General features: G+C 58.3%; 1 protein-coding gene across 9 annotated transcripts; it reads left to right on the forward strand.

The window, feature by feature from the left end:
• The first annotated feature begins 47 nt into the window (after positions 1 to 47).
• On the forward strand, positions 48 to 13,197 carry MAFK (MAF bZIP transcription factor K). 9 transcript variants are annotated; one of them, XM_040574061.1, is made up of 3 exons: positions 48 to 174; positions 7,445 to 7,524; positions 8,459 to 13,197. In XM_040574061.1, exons 2-3 carry the CDS (start codon positions 7,489 to 7,491, stop codon positions 8,891 to 8,893), a joined length of 471 nt encoding a protein of 156 aa, XP_040429995.1. In that variant the 5' UTR covers positions 48 to 174; positions 7,445 to 7,488; the 3' UTR covers positions 8,894 to 13,197. The 9 variants fall into 9 exon arrangements, with proteins under 9 accessions (XP_040429995.1, XP_040429996.1, XP_040429997.1 ...); XM_040574062.1 differs by lacking the exon at positions 48 to 174 and adding an exon at positions 1,600 to 3,681; XM_040574063.1 differs by lacking the exon at positions 48 to 174 and adding an exon at positions 4,702 to 5,111.
• The last annotated feature ends 469 nt before the right edge of the window (positions 13,198 to 13,666 follow it).

Below are 13,666 nucleotides of genomic sequence, written 5' to 3' on the forward strand. Positions count from 1 at the left end.
GGGCGGGGCGCGGCGGGGCGCGGGGCGGGGGGGGGGGGGAGGGGGCGGCCCCGCGCTTGTTGTTGTCCGCGGGACTGGCTCGGAGCGAGCCCCAGCAGCGCCCCCGCCGCCGCCCCCCCCCCCCCCCGCTCCGGCCGCCCCGGGAGCGCGCGCGCGCTCCCGCCGGCACTGCAGGTGAGCACCCGCGGCGGGCACGGCGGGGTCGGCACCGGGCCGGGCGGGGGGGGGGGGGGGGGTTGGGGTGGATTATAAGGGCGGGGGGGCGCCGCTAGGGGGGGTATAGGGGGGGTTACGGGGTGGGTGGGGGGGGGGGGTCGGAGCGGCCCGGTTGGGCTCGGCTCGGCGCTGCCCCCCGGCGCCCGTAGCGCGGTGTCCGGGTGGGGTCGCGCCCGCCGCGGTGGCTGGGCTCGAAGTGCTGAGTCACCACCGCGCCGGGCCCGTGGGGCCGCCGCCCCGCGCCCAGCAGGGCCGGCAGCACGTGGAGGGGGGGCGCCGGGGGGGCTCCGGCAACCGGGGGGAACCGGGGGGGGGGGGCTCCGGGAAGCTGGGGGGTGCCGCGACCCCGCTGCCGTTCGCTGCTGTCGCCGTTCTCACCCGCCCCGCCCCGCTCAGTCCCGCCGCCCCCCCCCCCCCCCCCTTTTCTTACCCCCTCCCCATTTTTTTTGGACCCCCCCCCCCCCGGGCCGGTTCCGCTGCGTGGCCCGATGGAAAAGTTGCCTGAAGTTGTGGGGGAGCACGGTGATGCTCACACGGCTCCGCTTTGGGGTTTTCAACACCCCCCCGTCATGTCCCGGGCCATCCTGTGCCCCCACCGGGACAGCCTGTGCCTGGATTTTTAACGGTGTTTAAAATACACCCTATTAAAGCTGGTGTGGTGCTGGGGGTCCAAAGCCAGGAGGCTTTGTGGGGCCGGGGATTTTCCTATCAGTGGGGTTGGGGGGGCTGTGAGTGCCCCACGTGTGGCTCCTTAACGGGTGGGCGCAGCCGTGGGCAGGGGCTGCCGGGACCCCCCGGCTGCGGGCACGGCCGCCACGTGGGCGCGGGTCGGTGGGGAGTTTTGGTGCTGGTATTTTGGGGTTTGCTCCGAAACGGGGGTGGGGAAAGCCCGTCCGTGGTGGGGACGGGGAAGAAAAGTGGCGTGAGCTGGAGAAACAGCCGGGAGGGGAACTGAGACCTCTGGACTCGCCAAGTGCCCGACGAGGGCCTCCTTCCTCCTCCTCCTCCTGCTGCTGCTGCTGCTGCTCCTGGCGGGGCTGCTCGCCTCCCTCGTGGGCTGTTTCACCGGCCGTGCCGAAAGCAGGCCACGAGGTCTGAAATTAGGAACGAGCCCCCGTTGGGCAGCGTGCTGCCGCGGGAAGCGGCGAGGCCTCCATTTTCGCTTTCACCTGCCTGCCCCTGGCGTCGGGGGGGCTGCGAAGAGGAGGTGAGCCGGGAGGCGTCGGGACAGGAGCCGAGAGCCGTCAGGACGGCTGCGGGACGGGAGCCACGCGTGCCATCGCTGCCTTCCAAGCCCTGGCCGTCGAGACGCTTGACCCTGCGCCCCAGCCCGGTGCTGCCGTGCTTTAGCGGCGAGTTAATTTACCTTGGGCTTTGCTCGCTGCTGCGAGCGGTGCGTGCTCGGCGCCTCTTGCCCTCTCCTTCCGTGTACACACTGGCGCAGAGCAGCCTTCCCCGCGCAGTCACTTCCGAGGCGTGATGGATGCCGCCGCTGTCCAATGGCACCGCGCAGGGCCGGGCGGCAGGAGAGTTAACTCTGCTGGTACCTGACGGAGGTGCCGGACGCTGTTAATTAATCGTAATTAATGCTGGCCGTGAGGTTGGGGCATGGCGGCTGTCCTTAGCAGGACACGCTGCCGGCCTCTTGGCTCACCAGGGCTCTGCGCCGGAGCCGCGGTGCGTCGCGTGTCCCTGGCTATATTAGGGCACGCTCGTGCCCTGCTTCAAAAGTGTTCCTAAACCAGCCGGTGGTTTTCTGCCTTTTATTTTTCGCTTTCCCCTCGAGGACAGCGTGCTCTGTCACTTTTCACCTCATTCCTGCGCCCACCTGGGCAATCTGGGGATGTATCGGCGCGACGCTCTCCCGATTCCATCAGCCTCGAGCGGTGACTGATGGCCGGAGCGCGCTGCGGGGCTGGGCGCTGAAAACCTCGAGCTGGGGAGCCAGGAGAGGACAGCTGGGAGTGCTGGCCCCGCGGCACTTGGGGTTTGTGGGATAAGCTCGCTCGCTGATGGTTTCTGTAAACATCCAGCTGTGAAACACTTGAGCAGCGCTAGCACTTTCAATTATCAGGAAGTTTCAGGCTCAGCACCCTGTCGAGATGAGCAGGCAGTTTCCACTTCTGTCTGAGCTATTGTTTCAGGCTATCTTCAAACTCGGGCAGAGCCTTCCAAGCATGAAGCAAGCGCAAAGCCACGCGGCACCGCGACCATAAACATGAGGACCGGGGGGAAGAGAGGCAGCACCGCGAAGCTCCCGGGCGGGGGGACGGATCCCGTAGCAAATCCCCTCGCTTTGCATGGCAGCAGGACCCCAAATAGCCACACCACTGCCTTCCTGTGTCACAGCTGGTGAAGATGTCCAAACTGATGTCTGGCCATGTGCATGGGATCTGATCAGACCCTGTGTGAGTGAGCCGAGCCGTTTGCTGCTCGGTGCCTCGGCTCCTCTGCATGGGAGAGGGGTGTCTTTGGGCTCACGATGCTGGGACGTGATTCGGGTGCAGCTCTGCCACCACCTTTGTGAGCGCACGGTGGGAAGAGCGCCCTGCGCTGTGGCTTGTGAGGACCGGCAGTGTCTTCTGTGTACCTGTCCCCTTCGGCCACCTCGTGTCCCCCGAGGTCCTGGGTTCCAGCTGTGGCAGGCGTACCCTCCTGGTACCCTCGTGGTGCTCCACTCCCTCACCACAGGCTCTCTGCAGCATCTGACGAGGTTGTTTACCAAAGCAGCGCAGCCCGTCTGATCTCTGTCCAGGCTTCCCCAGAGAGCGCCCCAGAGAGCCGTGTCCTGGCAGCTCTCGCGTTTGCTCCAAAGGTTCCCGAATCTCCCCTTTGCTGCTGGATGCTGGTTCCGATCCATAAGGGAAATGGAAAGCTGGCCAGCTGGGCGAGGGCTGCGCGGAGAACAGTAAACAGTGACTCACCCCTCCTGGTGTCTTCTCCCTGCTCGTGTCAAATATATTGCCTCGCATACGCTCCCGGATTCACGCCGGCAGCCCGGCCCTCCCCTCTCCTGTTCCGAATGAATGACAGGCGTCAGTCTGCCTCGCGGGCTGTGTGAAGGTTGTCAGAGCAGGGGAAGGGCTTTCTGAATGACGGGCGAGGGATGGTGCTCGGCGTGCCGTGCTGCAGCCTGTCAGAGACCCGCGTCGTGCCTCCGAGCGGCGGGGGCACGGAGATGAAGATTGAAGCGTCTGTGGTTCCCTTCGCCTGTTGGATCCGGCGGTGTCCTTGGGAAGCGCGTCCCTCCGGCTAGCCTCCTGGAGCTGGGAGTGATTTGGGGATAAACGGGAGATTTGGGTAACTTGCTACAGCAGCTGCCCGGGAATTAAATCCCTGAGTTTGGGAACGAGCAGAGAATTCCCCTCGGTGCTCAACTGAGGCTCGCCGGCGGAGATCCCCGCCGCCGCTTGAACGTTTCGCTGTTTTTCTGCCCTCTGGAAGTCGGCGCTGGCCTGGCTGGAGGTGAGGGTTGCGTGTTTTCAGTTTGCTGTACTTGTGTGAGGATGGAAGCTGAGCACCAGCGGGGCTGTTTGCCAGGCGCTCGTGTTCTGGCCGGGGCTGTCTTTCGGCGCAGAAAGAGTTTGAAAACTCGAGTTCATCCGCAGTTGTCGGGTGTCGGCAGAGCCTTTGTAGTAATTCCTTAATGCGGAACGCGCTCTGAAAGCCCCGTAGCGTGGAAAGTCCGAAATCGCGTTCTGGCGTCTCTTCTTTCTCTTAATTACCAACCTCTCGTGGAAGGCTCTGCCTCACCTCGGCACGGCCGGGCTGTCTCCAACACCCAGAGCCGGGGAGCTCCAGGCTGCGACCCTCAGCCTCGTGGTGCCAGGGGTGGGTTTTGGGGAAGGTATTGGGGAGGGCGCTGCGAGCGGCACGGGAGCCCTCTGTGAGGGAGAGAGAGGGCGTTGGCGAGGCTGCCGGTGGGTAACTTTATTGCGGAATTACCAGGGCTTTTTATGCAACACCCAGTCAAAACACTCGCTTTAGATACGAGCGTGGAGCCGAGCTGTAAAAGCCTTTGCCCGTACGGATGGTGTCTTACTACTCGCTGTTTTATTTATGTAGCGTCCTAAGTGTGTCACGCTGCTTACAGAATAAAGATGTAATGTGCTCCTCGTTCCAAAAAGCCGAGCTCCTAATTTTAGACGTGATGCAGCAAATGCAATTAAGGAAAGAAGGGCAGCAGGAGGGTGCAGACTGGAAGGGCTGGAGTAATCAAATCGCGGGTGGGGTCCCCGCAGACCCCAGAGCAGTGCATTTGGGGGATGCCATGGGTTCGGCATGTTTGCGGGACAATTTACTATTCCGTCCTGGGGTTTTTGCCTCTAACTTTGGGAATGCCCTGGCACTGGGAGCCGAGTAACCCAAAGTGGTGCCGAGGGGCAGGATTTGGCCGGTGGGGGTCTGTGGTTCAGGTGACATGCCCGTGCCACTGGTGGGGATCGCAGGCGATGCTGTGTGGGCATCGAGAGCGTGGGCGGGGTGATGGGGAGCTCGTGTGCTCCTCCTGGAGCTGTTTGGGCACGTCCCCATCCTTGTCCCCGTCCCGTGTGCCACCAGCGGCCGTGACATGGCCCCACCACGTAACAGGACTGACCGCAGCCCGACCAGAGCACTTGGGTGTGCGGCACGGCCGGAGGAAGGCGTGGGGTCGGGAGATGCTGCGCACGGTGACAGGTGACCGGGGGGGGCCGTCACCACACCGAGCCGCCTCGCACCCATGCGCTGACCCCCGCCGGAGGCGATCTCAACCCTCGCCGCATGTTTTCCGCGCTCTTTTACGTTTCTTTCCGTCCCCGCGCGGCCAAGCGGCCTGTTCAGTTTTTCCATCGGCTGGCGCAGAAGGCGCTTTGAAGACACGTTGGGTGAGGATCAAAAGGCTTTTTGTGCAACCGGTGGGTGTCACCGCCCTGCCGTGTCGCGCTCCCCCCCCACCTCCTTCTCGCCTTTCCTTTTCCGGCCGCCCCGCGCCGTGCGTTGCGTCGCGTTGGGTGCCGCCAACGGGGCCGGCATCGCGCCCCTTTCCTTGTAGGGCCGGGGGGGGGGCGGCGAGGGAAGAACGGGGGGGGTGATGCCGAGGGGAGGAAGAGTTCCTGATGCTGTGGGAATGCGAGCTCTCCAAGTCTGTAAACAGCTGGTGACTCACTGCATAGCTATGGCACCAACTGCCTGCGCGGCCGCGGCTCCCCGCGTGCGCAGGGAGGGGGCTGCCGGCCGCTTCCTTTACGCACTGGCAGCGCTCCGCTCCCCCTCAGCTCGCCGGGACCGTTGGGCCGAGGCGAGGAGCTTTTCCTTCCTCCTTCGTGCTAGCGCGCGCGCCTCCGGCCTGGAGGTAGGGGTGGGCGGCCGAGGGGAAGCGATGAGGAGGAGGAGGAGGACGGCGAAGGCAAGAGCCGGCCCTCGCGCCCGACGCAGCTCGGGGAAGTTGGCTTGGGGGGGACCCCGGGCTCGTGGCGAGTAAGGGGCAGCGGGAGCCGTGCCCGGGGCGGGGTGGGTGCTGGAGGAGAGCAGGGCAGGGCTGTGGGATGCTCTGGCAGAAGCAGCACCAGTTGCTCGGAGCGGTCCATTCATCACCCAGCGTCTCGGCCTCGTCCCTCCTCCGGCGGGCGTGCGGAGCCGCGCTGCCTCGGGCTGGAAAATAAGAGGAGGCGCCTGAACGCGCACCCTGATGTCTGGGATAGTATCTCTGCACTTACGGGAGTATTATTATTATTATTATTATTTTTTTTTTTTCAACCCTCCACCCCCAGCTCTTCGTCTCGCTTTGTACGTCAACCGTGTGACAGTGAGGTGTCTCGCCTGACAAAGCGCAGGTGACAGCAGCACGGGCAGCACCCACGCGGCTCCCTCGTGTCCCCGCAGCCCACCTTTGCACCCCCGGGTCCCTCCACCCGCTGTTTGCAGATATGAATGAGTTTGTTTACTCGCCGACGACCTCGTGATGTCTTTGCACAGACATGACCTGAAGTCGTTATCGCTTTTGGGCTTCTCGGTTTCCATGGCGACTGTCTCAGGGTTGGCTACTTTCCCAAGGTCACCATGGCAACTATCGGAAGGGAATCATGCTTGGGATGCTTCGGCTGGATTTTTCATGAATGATTAGGATGTGTGACACGACGCAGACGTGGAAACGGGGAGGGTTTGGGCTGGGCCGGGTCCGGGGGGGGGGGGGTGGGTAGAAGGGGAGCGGGCTGCCGCCAGACGGGCGCGGTGCCGCCGGCTGCGCAGCCCCTCGGAGCCGGGTGGCGTGGCGGGGGGGACCGGCGCGCCGCGGGAGCCCTCCCCGCCGGGGGAGCGACAGGCGGAGGCTGTGATGGTGGCACGGCTGCGCTCGCCTCGCCAAGGGTAAGGTCCCCGTGGCTGCTACCGAAACCCGAGGTTTCGGGTGGCTCGTCGCCGAAAGGCTGGGGGGATGTATTTAAGCCCCCCCGGGGAGGTGGGAGCGAAGGGTGCCGCCGGGGGGACCTGCCAGCTCCTCGCCAGACATCGCTGGGGGGTCAGCGCGCGGCGGCGAGCATCGTCAGGTCTCGGTGTGCTTGGAGAGGCAAAGTCCTGCCTTGCTTTGTCATTATTGGAGGGGGGGGGGGCTTTTGTTCCTGGCGTTTGGGTTTTCCAGTAGCGTCGCCTTTGGGTGGGGACGGCGCTGGAAGCAGGTGACGAACCAGGCAGCCTATTTCTGGGCTGCTGATTCAATGTCAAGCCGTGTTAATAATCGTCAAAAGGAGGATGAAGGGAGTTGTTGTCTTGTGGCTTTGCAGAGCCTTTTATGAGCGGAGGTGACTCTCTGGTCGGTCCCTAAGGGGGTGTCCGGAGCGTTTGGGTTGCCTCTGGAGGGAGATGAGCAGGGGAAGGGGCACGGGTGGCCGCGCTTGGTGATCCCCCAGCAAAGAGGTGGCAGTGCATGGCCGCTCGCATCGCATCGCTGTTGTTTACAGGCGGGTGGGTGTCCTTCCCTCACTCCCTGCCTCGTCACGGTGTGCTTAAAAGCAAAAGATGAGGTCTTCAGCATCAGGAAGCAATGAGCTTGTCCATACAAATGTCTCTTCCTCACGTCTGTACAGGGCAGGCGGATCTCTGAACCCTTCCCAGGGTTTTAAGCAATGGTGCGGTGTTTTTCAGGGGTGGTTTGGACTGGGGTTTCGGGCTGTGTATTGGGTGTCTCTTCCCTTAACCTGCCTTCATGTCTGAGAGTGGCGTAACCTGAAAACCTTGTTTTGTTTTTTTCCAGTTGCAATTTCTGAGCAGTTTTGTCCAGAAGACTGTGCTCAGGTTATGACGACTAATCCCAAACCGAACAAGGCGTTAAAGGTAGGGGAGGCCGAGCGGGTGCAGCTGGGTGGCAGGGGAGGCCGTGGCAGAGCCGTGCTCCGTGCAGCACCCATCGCACGTGGCTCATCTTTTCTTCTGAGAGACTCTTACAAATGGGTGCTGATATAATTTCCCATTATCTATGGGAAAGATCTCTAAGAGAGATAGGGTAGAAGAATGCTAGTTGTACCTAGAAATATGGCTGAAGTCTCTGGGGTTGCGGGCTCAAGCATCCCAGCTGCTATCCAAGAGACCTTGGGGTAGGGCACGTGCTGGCAGCACCCTGAAAGCAGCGCTCCCAGGCCTGGCAATGCAGTACTTCTGCTCTCAGGGGTGAGGTGCAGTGAGGAGAGGCAGCTTCCACCTGTTCTCGTGCAGATCCACAAGGCAGTAAATGCCTCGGGTATACCTGCTGCGCGGTGGACCAGGCGTGCGTGGTTCATGCTCTGGTGCAGCTTTTCTGGTGTCCTGGCTCTTTGTTCCAGGTGTCTGTAGCGTCAGAAGAGCCAGAAGAATGATGTCTCGGAGGTTCTGGGCGTAGTTGTGGCAGCAGACCTGCTCGAGAGAGAGGCACACGCCCTCGGTGTCTCTCTGGTGCAGGAAAACCCAATCAGGCCGTGCTCCTTGAAGCCACGCAGGGCTGGTTTTGGTCAGTGCTCCGACGAGCAGCCTTTGATGAAAAGCCACAGCGTGCCAAATTAAACCCTGCGCACAAGTGGCTGTTCTGCTTGGAGCCTGCTGCACGGGTGTCCCAGCGTGATGTGGTGAAGGGTGTCATCGTCAGGGCTCGGCCCCGAGTCCTGGCCAAGGACGAATTCAGTCTCCTTTTATTTCCTTGAGCTCCCCGCGGTGCCTCGGGGCGTGCTGCTGGCAGGGGGCAGCCCCTCCGCCGCCCGCGGGGCCGCTGCTACCCCTGTGCTGTTGGTGTTTGCAGGTAAAGGAGGAGTCGGGAGAGAATGCCCCCGTGCTGAGCGACGATGAGCTCGTGTCAATGTCCGTACGGGAGCTGAACCAGCACCTGAGGGGTCTCACCAAGGAGGAGGTCATCCGGCTGAAGCAGCGGAGGCGCACGCTGAAGAACCGGGGCTACGCTGCCAGCTGCCGCATCAAGCGCGTGACTCAGAAAGAGGAGCTCGAGAGGCAGCGGGTTGAGTTGCAGCAAGAGGTGGAGAAGCTGGCCAGAGAAAACAGCAGCATGAAGCTCGAGCTGGACGCCTTGCGCTCCAAGTACGAAGCACTCCAGACCTTTGCTCGTACTGTGGCGCGAGGGCCTATTACCCCGGCCAAAGTTGCCACCACCAGTGTCATCACCATTGTGAAATCCGCCGAAATCTCATCCAGTTCTGTGCCGTTCTCAGCAGCGTCCTAGTGCCCTCGGGGGGGGGAACTAGCAGCCTTTCGGAGGGAGGGGAGAAGGCTCTTATGCATTGTTCCGGAGTCCTTGGTCACGTCAAGAATTGGCATCTTAACGATTCTCTTCCAAAAGCGCAAAAAAAAAAAAAAAGAAGAAAAGGAAAACAAAACAAACAAAAAAAAAACAAACCCCAAACCTGTAAAGGGAACTTAACTGGCTGCTTCTCTCTGGACTCGGTGGCTCCACCAACCCCTCGTGTCCAGGATTGAGCTCTGTATGCAGTACAAGTTGCTTCCTCCTTCCCCCTGCCTCCCCCGGCCCCCTCCCCGCCATGGGCAGCTTTCCAGCTGGGAGAAGATACCCGAGGAGCCTCCGGAGTCTTCGTGAACGATGCTCAAGAGCCAGGAAACAGATGGACCGTAGAAATCGTCACGTGAGATGAATGTATGGAAAAGAGTTTCCTTTAGTGGCATCCTGCTCCCTGTCAGAAGGGTCTCCCCTACCCTCCCCGCTTCCATCTGCTGTCGTGAGGGCAGGGAAATAGGCATTTCGGTTTGGGCTTCATCCTGCCAAGAGTGGATGGGAGTGGGAGGATGATGGAGACTAATGCTTGGGTGTGACCTCACACATTAGGAACAACCTTTTGTTTTCAATCCATGCTGTTAAAATATGGAAAAATATATATTTTACATATTTTAATACGCCCCACTACCTGTGTGGCCTATAAAAAATATTACATTGCAGCCTCCTTTATTCCAACCCCAAGTTTCCTAATAGCTCCTTCCCTAAGGTGTGCCTGTGAATTGGGTATATTTATGCAGTGTATTTCTTCCAAATGATCCGCGGTTTTGAAATAGCGGCTTTTTTTTGTTTTATTTTCATGGATTCCCTGAAGCTTAGGGGAAGGAGGCACAGTAAATGCTGTGAAGAGCTGTGTGATGGGGAGGAGAGGGGGAGACGAGGAGGAACGATGCTGGAAGTATTACCAGGTGGAGGCTGCGAGATGGCGGGGCGGTTCTGCTGGGCTCAGTGCTCTGAGAAGGGGTTTGCGTGGAGTATTTGGGACATTTTTAAAGCACTGAAGTGTAACCAGAGGGACACGGAGAGAAGGAGAGACGTTAGAGCCTCCTCTTTGGTGGAAGTGGTGGGTAGGCAGTGATGGTCCCAGCTGCAGAGCTGGGCTCTTTGATGGCCGTAGGAGGGCTGTGGGGAGGTCAGATGGGAGCCGTGCGAGGCTTTTCCTCTCTGTCTCGTGTCAGTCAGGATCCAAAGAGTACAGCCTACAACCCTCAGTGTTCAGACAACCTGTGTGAATGTGACCCTGAAACTTGACGCTTCCTCTCGGGAATCTGTGAATTGCCCCGGGAGACGCACGGAGGGCAGGACGAAGATGGTCGCGTGTAGGGGAAGGAAGAGTTGGGACCGAGAAGTCGTGCGTGTGGCTCTGAGCAGTGGTTGGGGAGAGGGATTTCTGGCTCGGCAGTGGGCAGGAAGCCAAGAGGAGGGATTCTGCTGTCGCGCAGCAGCGCCGAAAGGACGAGTGTTTCCAGGTCACTGTAAAAAATAGCTATGTTGGTGTTTGTGCGTTTCGTTGTCTTTTTTATTTTCTTTTTGAAGTAGGAAAGAAAAGGGACTGTGAGTTTGGCAGGGCAGAGACTTGTGGAATGGACGATGCCTGTTGTCACGCAGGTGAGAAATGAGGTTTCTGAAGGTGAAGCTGAGGGGAAGAGCTATGGGGATTTGGGCTCTGGAGTAGAAGCCAGAGATCACGGAGAGTTGACCGGTGTTTTGGACTGAAAGAGAAGTAATGGAGTGCCATGTAAAGGGGGCAGGAGGCTGGCATCCACCACCCAGTACGACTTGTTGTTCGGGGCTCTGTCTTGTCTTGAATGGCAGTAAGTTTGCAGAGTTTCAGCCCTCTTTGTCTTTGGAAGAAGTCATTAGCTTGCTTTTCCTTTTTTATTTTTTCACCTTGTCATTGGAGTCTCTGCATTTCCCAAGAGGGCCCTCTGTGAAATAGGTTAATGAAAAGAGAAGCCTTAGCCTCGGTTCTCGTTCAGTCCTCAACACCTACCTTCGTGACCTTACTGAGCCAGGAAGGGTGCGAGCAAAATGCTTCCTGCAGGCTTGTCGCCCCCGCCGGATCCACGTGTCACGGAGGGGAGCAGGGAGTTTCCTACAAGTGGTTTTCCAACCCGTGGAGTTTGGATGACACTTGGCGTTACCTCATTTCTCCTCCACTCCCTCCCCATCTCCTAACAGGCAGATCGATGTCCTGTGTATCAGTACCAGTTATTGACTCCCGCAGCAGAAGCTGAGGAAGAGAAAGATGTTACTGTCATTTCCTGGTCCTCTCATGTTCTCCAGCTCGCAAACGTTGGAAACTTTCCCAGACCTTTACAGGTGCCTCCGAAAACAGGCAAAATGGAGACTCCTGGCACTGTTGGGGCTTTAAATGAAAACTTTAATGAAAAAGGCCAGTTGACTTGAAAATGCCCAAATGCTTCCAGTCTTTAAAACAGCTCCAGAGCTCCATAACATTCCTGGCTAGATAGGAACACCCTCTGGCTGCCCTTGACCCCCTGTCGGTGAAAGCAGACCAGTCGCACGGAGGGGGACAGAGGTTGAACTTTGTTCCTTGGGGAGGGTCTTCTTGCTGTTGGAATGAGTTGAGAAACATATCTTTTATGTGGCACTTCCCTTGCGGCCAAGTATTTCTTTTTTCCAGTTCTTGGAAGGGTGCCAAAGGCTTGTCCAAGCGATTGCTAGTTTAGTGCTGGTAGGCACTTAAATCTCTGGTCACTCGATAAAGAACAAGAGGCCTGGGTGTTGTTAAAGCTGTTGATACCATAGCCATGGTAGGTAATCCATATTGGATATCCATAAGGACCACGTGGAAATATTTAAAGAGAGAGAAATATATATATAAATATATAATTATATACATTTTATCGTACAGATTTTTCGTAAAAAAAAATAATTTTTTTTCCAAGTTTGATACTGTAAATCTTTATTAAAAGAAATTGCCAGTCCAGGGCTCCCTGGGTGGTGACCTGGAGGGGAATGAAATGTCCTGGCTAAACTTCCACAGGGGGATCAGAATTGCAAGGTAACGTGGAGGGAGGAATGACCCGAAAGCTGTTGACCATGTTGGAGACCCAGCTCCTCCACCCTCCGTCCCGGAGGGCCCTCCAGCTTGGGGTTGTCACATTGCATTCCTCTGGGGTTTGGTTTGTTTCTGTTTGATTTTTTGTTTCTTTTTTTTTTTTTCCTCTCCGTCCTGCACTTGCAAGCCTGACACCCAGGGCAAGCGTGGCGCGGGGAGCTGGCTGCCGCTGCAGAGTCCCCAGGGCGCTCCCCCGCCGCAGTACCTCTCGCTCATCTCTTGCTGCAGTAGTTGGGGTGCCGGGGCTCCCTTCTCTGCCCCTCTTCGCTTGCCAAGGAGTGGTGGGCTCTGAGTTTGAGTGCTGGGAGTGCTCTCCCGGGCCTGGCCTTCCTTGCTCCTCCGCAACGTGGGCACAGCGGGATGCTGGAACAGCCTGCAGCATCCACACAGGTACCGGGAGGGAGTCCCTGGTCTCGTAGGCGCCTTTGCTGGTCTCTCCATTGGCAGTGGGGAAATCTTTTTCCCTCCAGGGCACCTCCAGACCCTCGAAGCAAGTCAGCATCTCAGCTCTTGCCCACCCCTACCGCCTGCAGGAGCCCTGGGTGCCACCACAGCCGTGGGGAGGGACAGGTGCTGGTGGGCGAGGGCACAATGCCATGGACGCGTGGCACGGTCGGGCTTCTGCACGGCTCAGACCCCGGGGAGGAGGAGAAGGTGGCATTTTGGTTTTTCTTTTTTTTTTTCTTCTCTCTCGAATCATTTAAACTTCATTGTCATGATTGTTTTTATTTAAAAAAAAGAAAAAAAAGAAAACAAAGAAAAACAAAACGAAAACGAAAAACTTTTGTAACGTGGATTTGTTTTCCTTCGTCTGTATTTCAGTCTGCTGGGGTGTTTCCGTAGATGGTGGATACTTGCTTTCATTTTTTTAATGATAGAAGTCTTCTGTTTTAAGTTGTTTTTTATCACCAGCTCATTCTATCCTCTGTGGTTACTCAGTAATTTCATTTCAATATTTATTTTTGTGCTGCTTTTTTATTATAAAATAAATTATTGATATACCAAGCAATGTGGATTCCTGTTTGTAAGGCGAGTAGCCCTGTGTATGTGTCCATTACTTTCTCTTGACAGCCACAACGTAATTTATTGCTGTAAATTTAGCTGCAGTGACTGGTTTTTTTGTACCTTTCCAATAAAGCATTTTCTGGTTTCAGACTTGCCCTGGTGTATGGTCAGCGTTTTGGAGCTTGCATTGATTTTCAGGGACGTGTTTCCCTCGGCTATCGCCTGAGCAGCGTGCAGCTGGATGCAGTGCTGCGGGTGAGCCCTATATTTTCGGGAGGAAGCCTCTTGTGTCTGAGCCAGTCGGGTACGTGTGGAGCCACCAGCTCGCCCAGGTCCCAGCCATGACGTGTGAGACATGGTTCCTGTCCGTGAGCATCGGGGGCGTTTTGTGGTGGTGGCTTCGCAGAGCATTTGGGGACTGGCGGCCTGGTCACGGTGCTGGGGGCACGCTGCGGGGCTTGGCGTGGAGAGCTCGGAAGGTGAGACAGGTCCTGGGGTGGGGAGAGCTGCTCCCCTCCCTCTGGGGTTGTGAAAGAGCCCTGCGTTGCTTCCTATGCAACTGCTTGTGGAGAAACAACTTTAACCCCTTAAATCAATACTTTGTTTTTCCCTGTTTG

Source organism: Cygnus olor, chromosome 15 (genome assembly GCF_009769625.2).
Source record: "Cygnus olor isolate bCygOlo1 chromosome 15, bCygOlo1.pri.v2, whole genome shotgun sequence".
In the NCBI taxonomy this organism is placed as follows: domain Eukaryota; kingdom Metazoa; phylum Chordata; class Aves; order Anseriformes; family Anatidae; genus Cygnus; species Cygnus olor.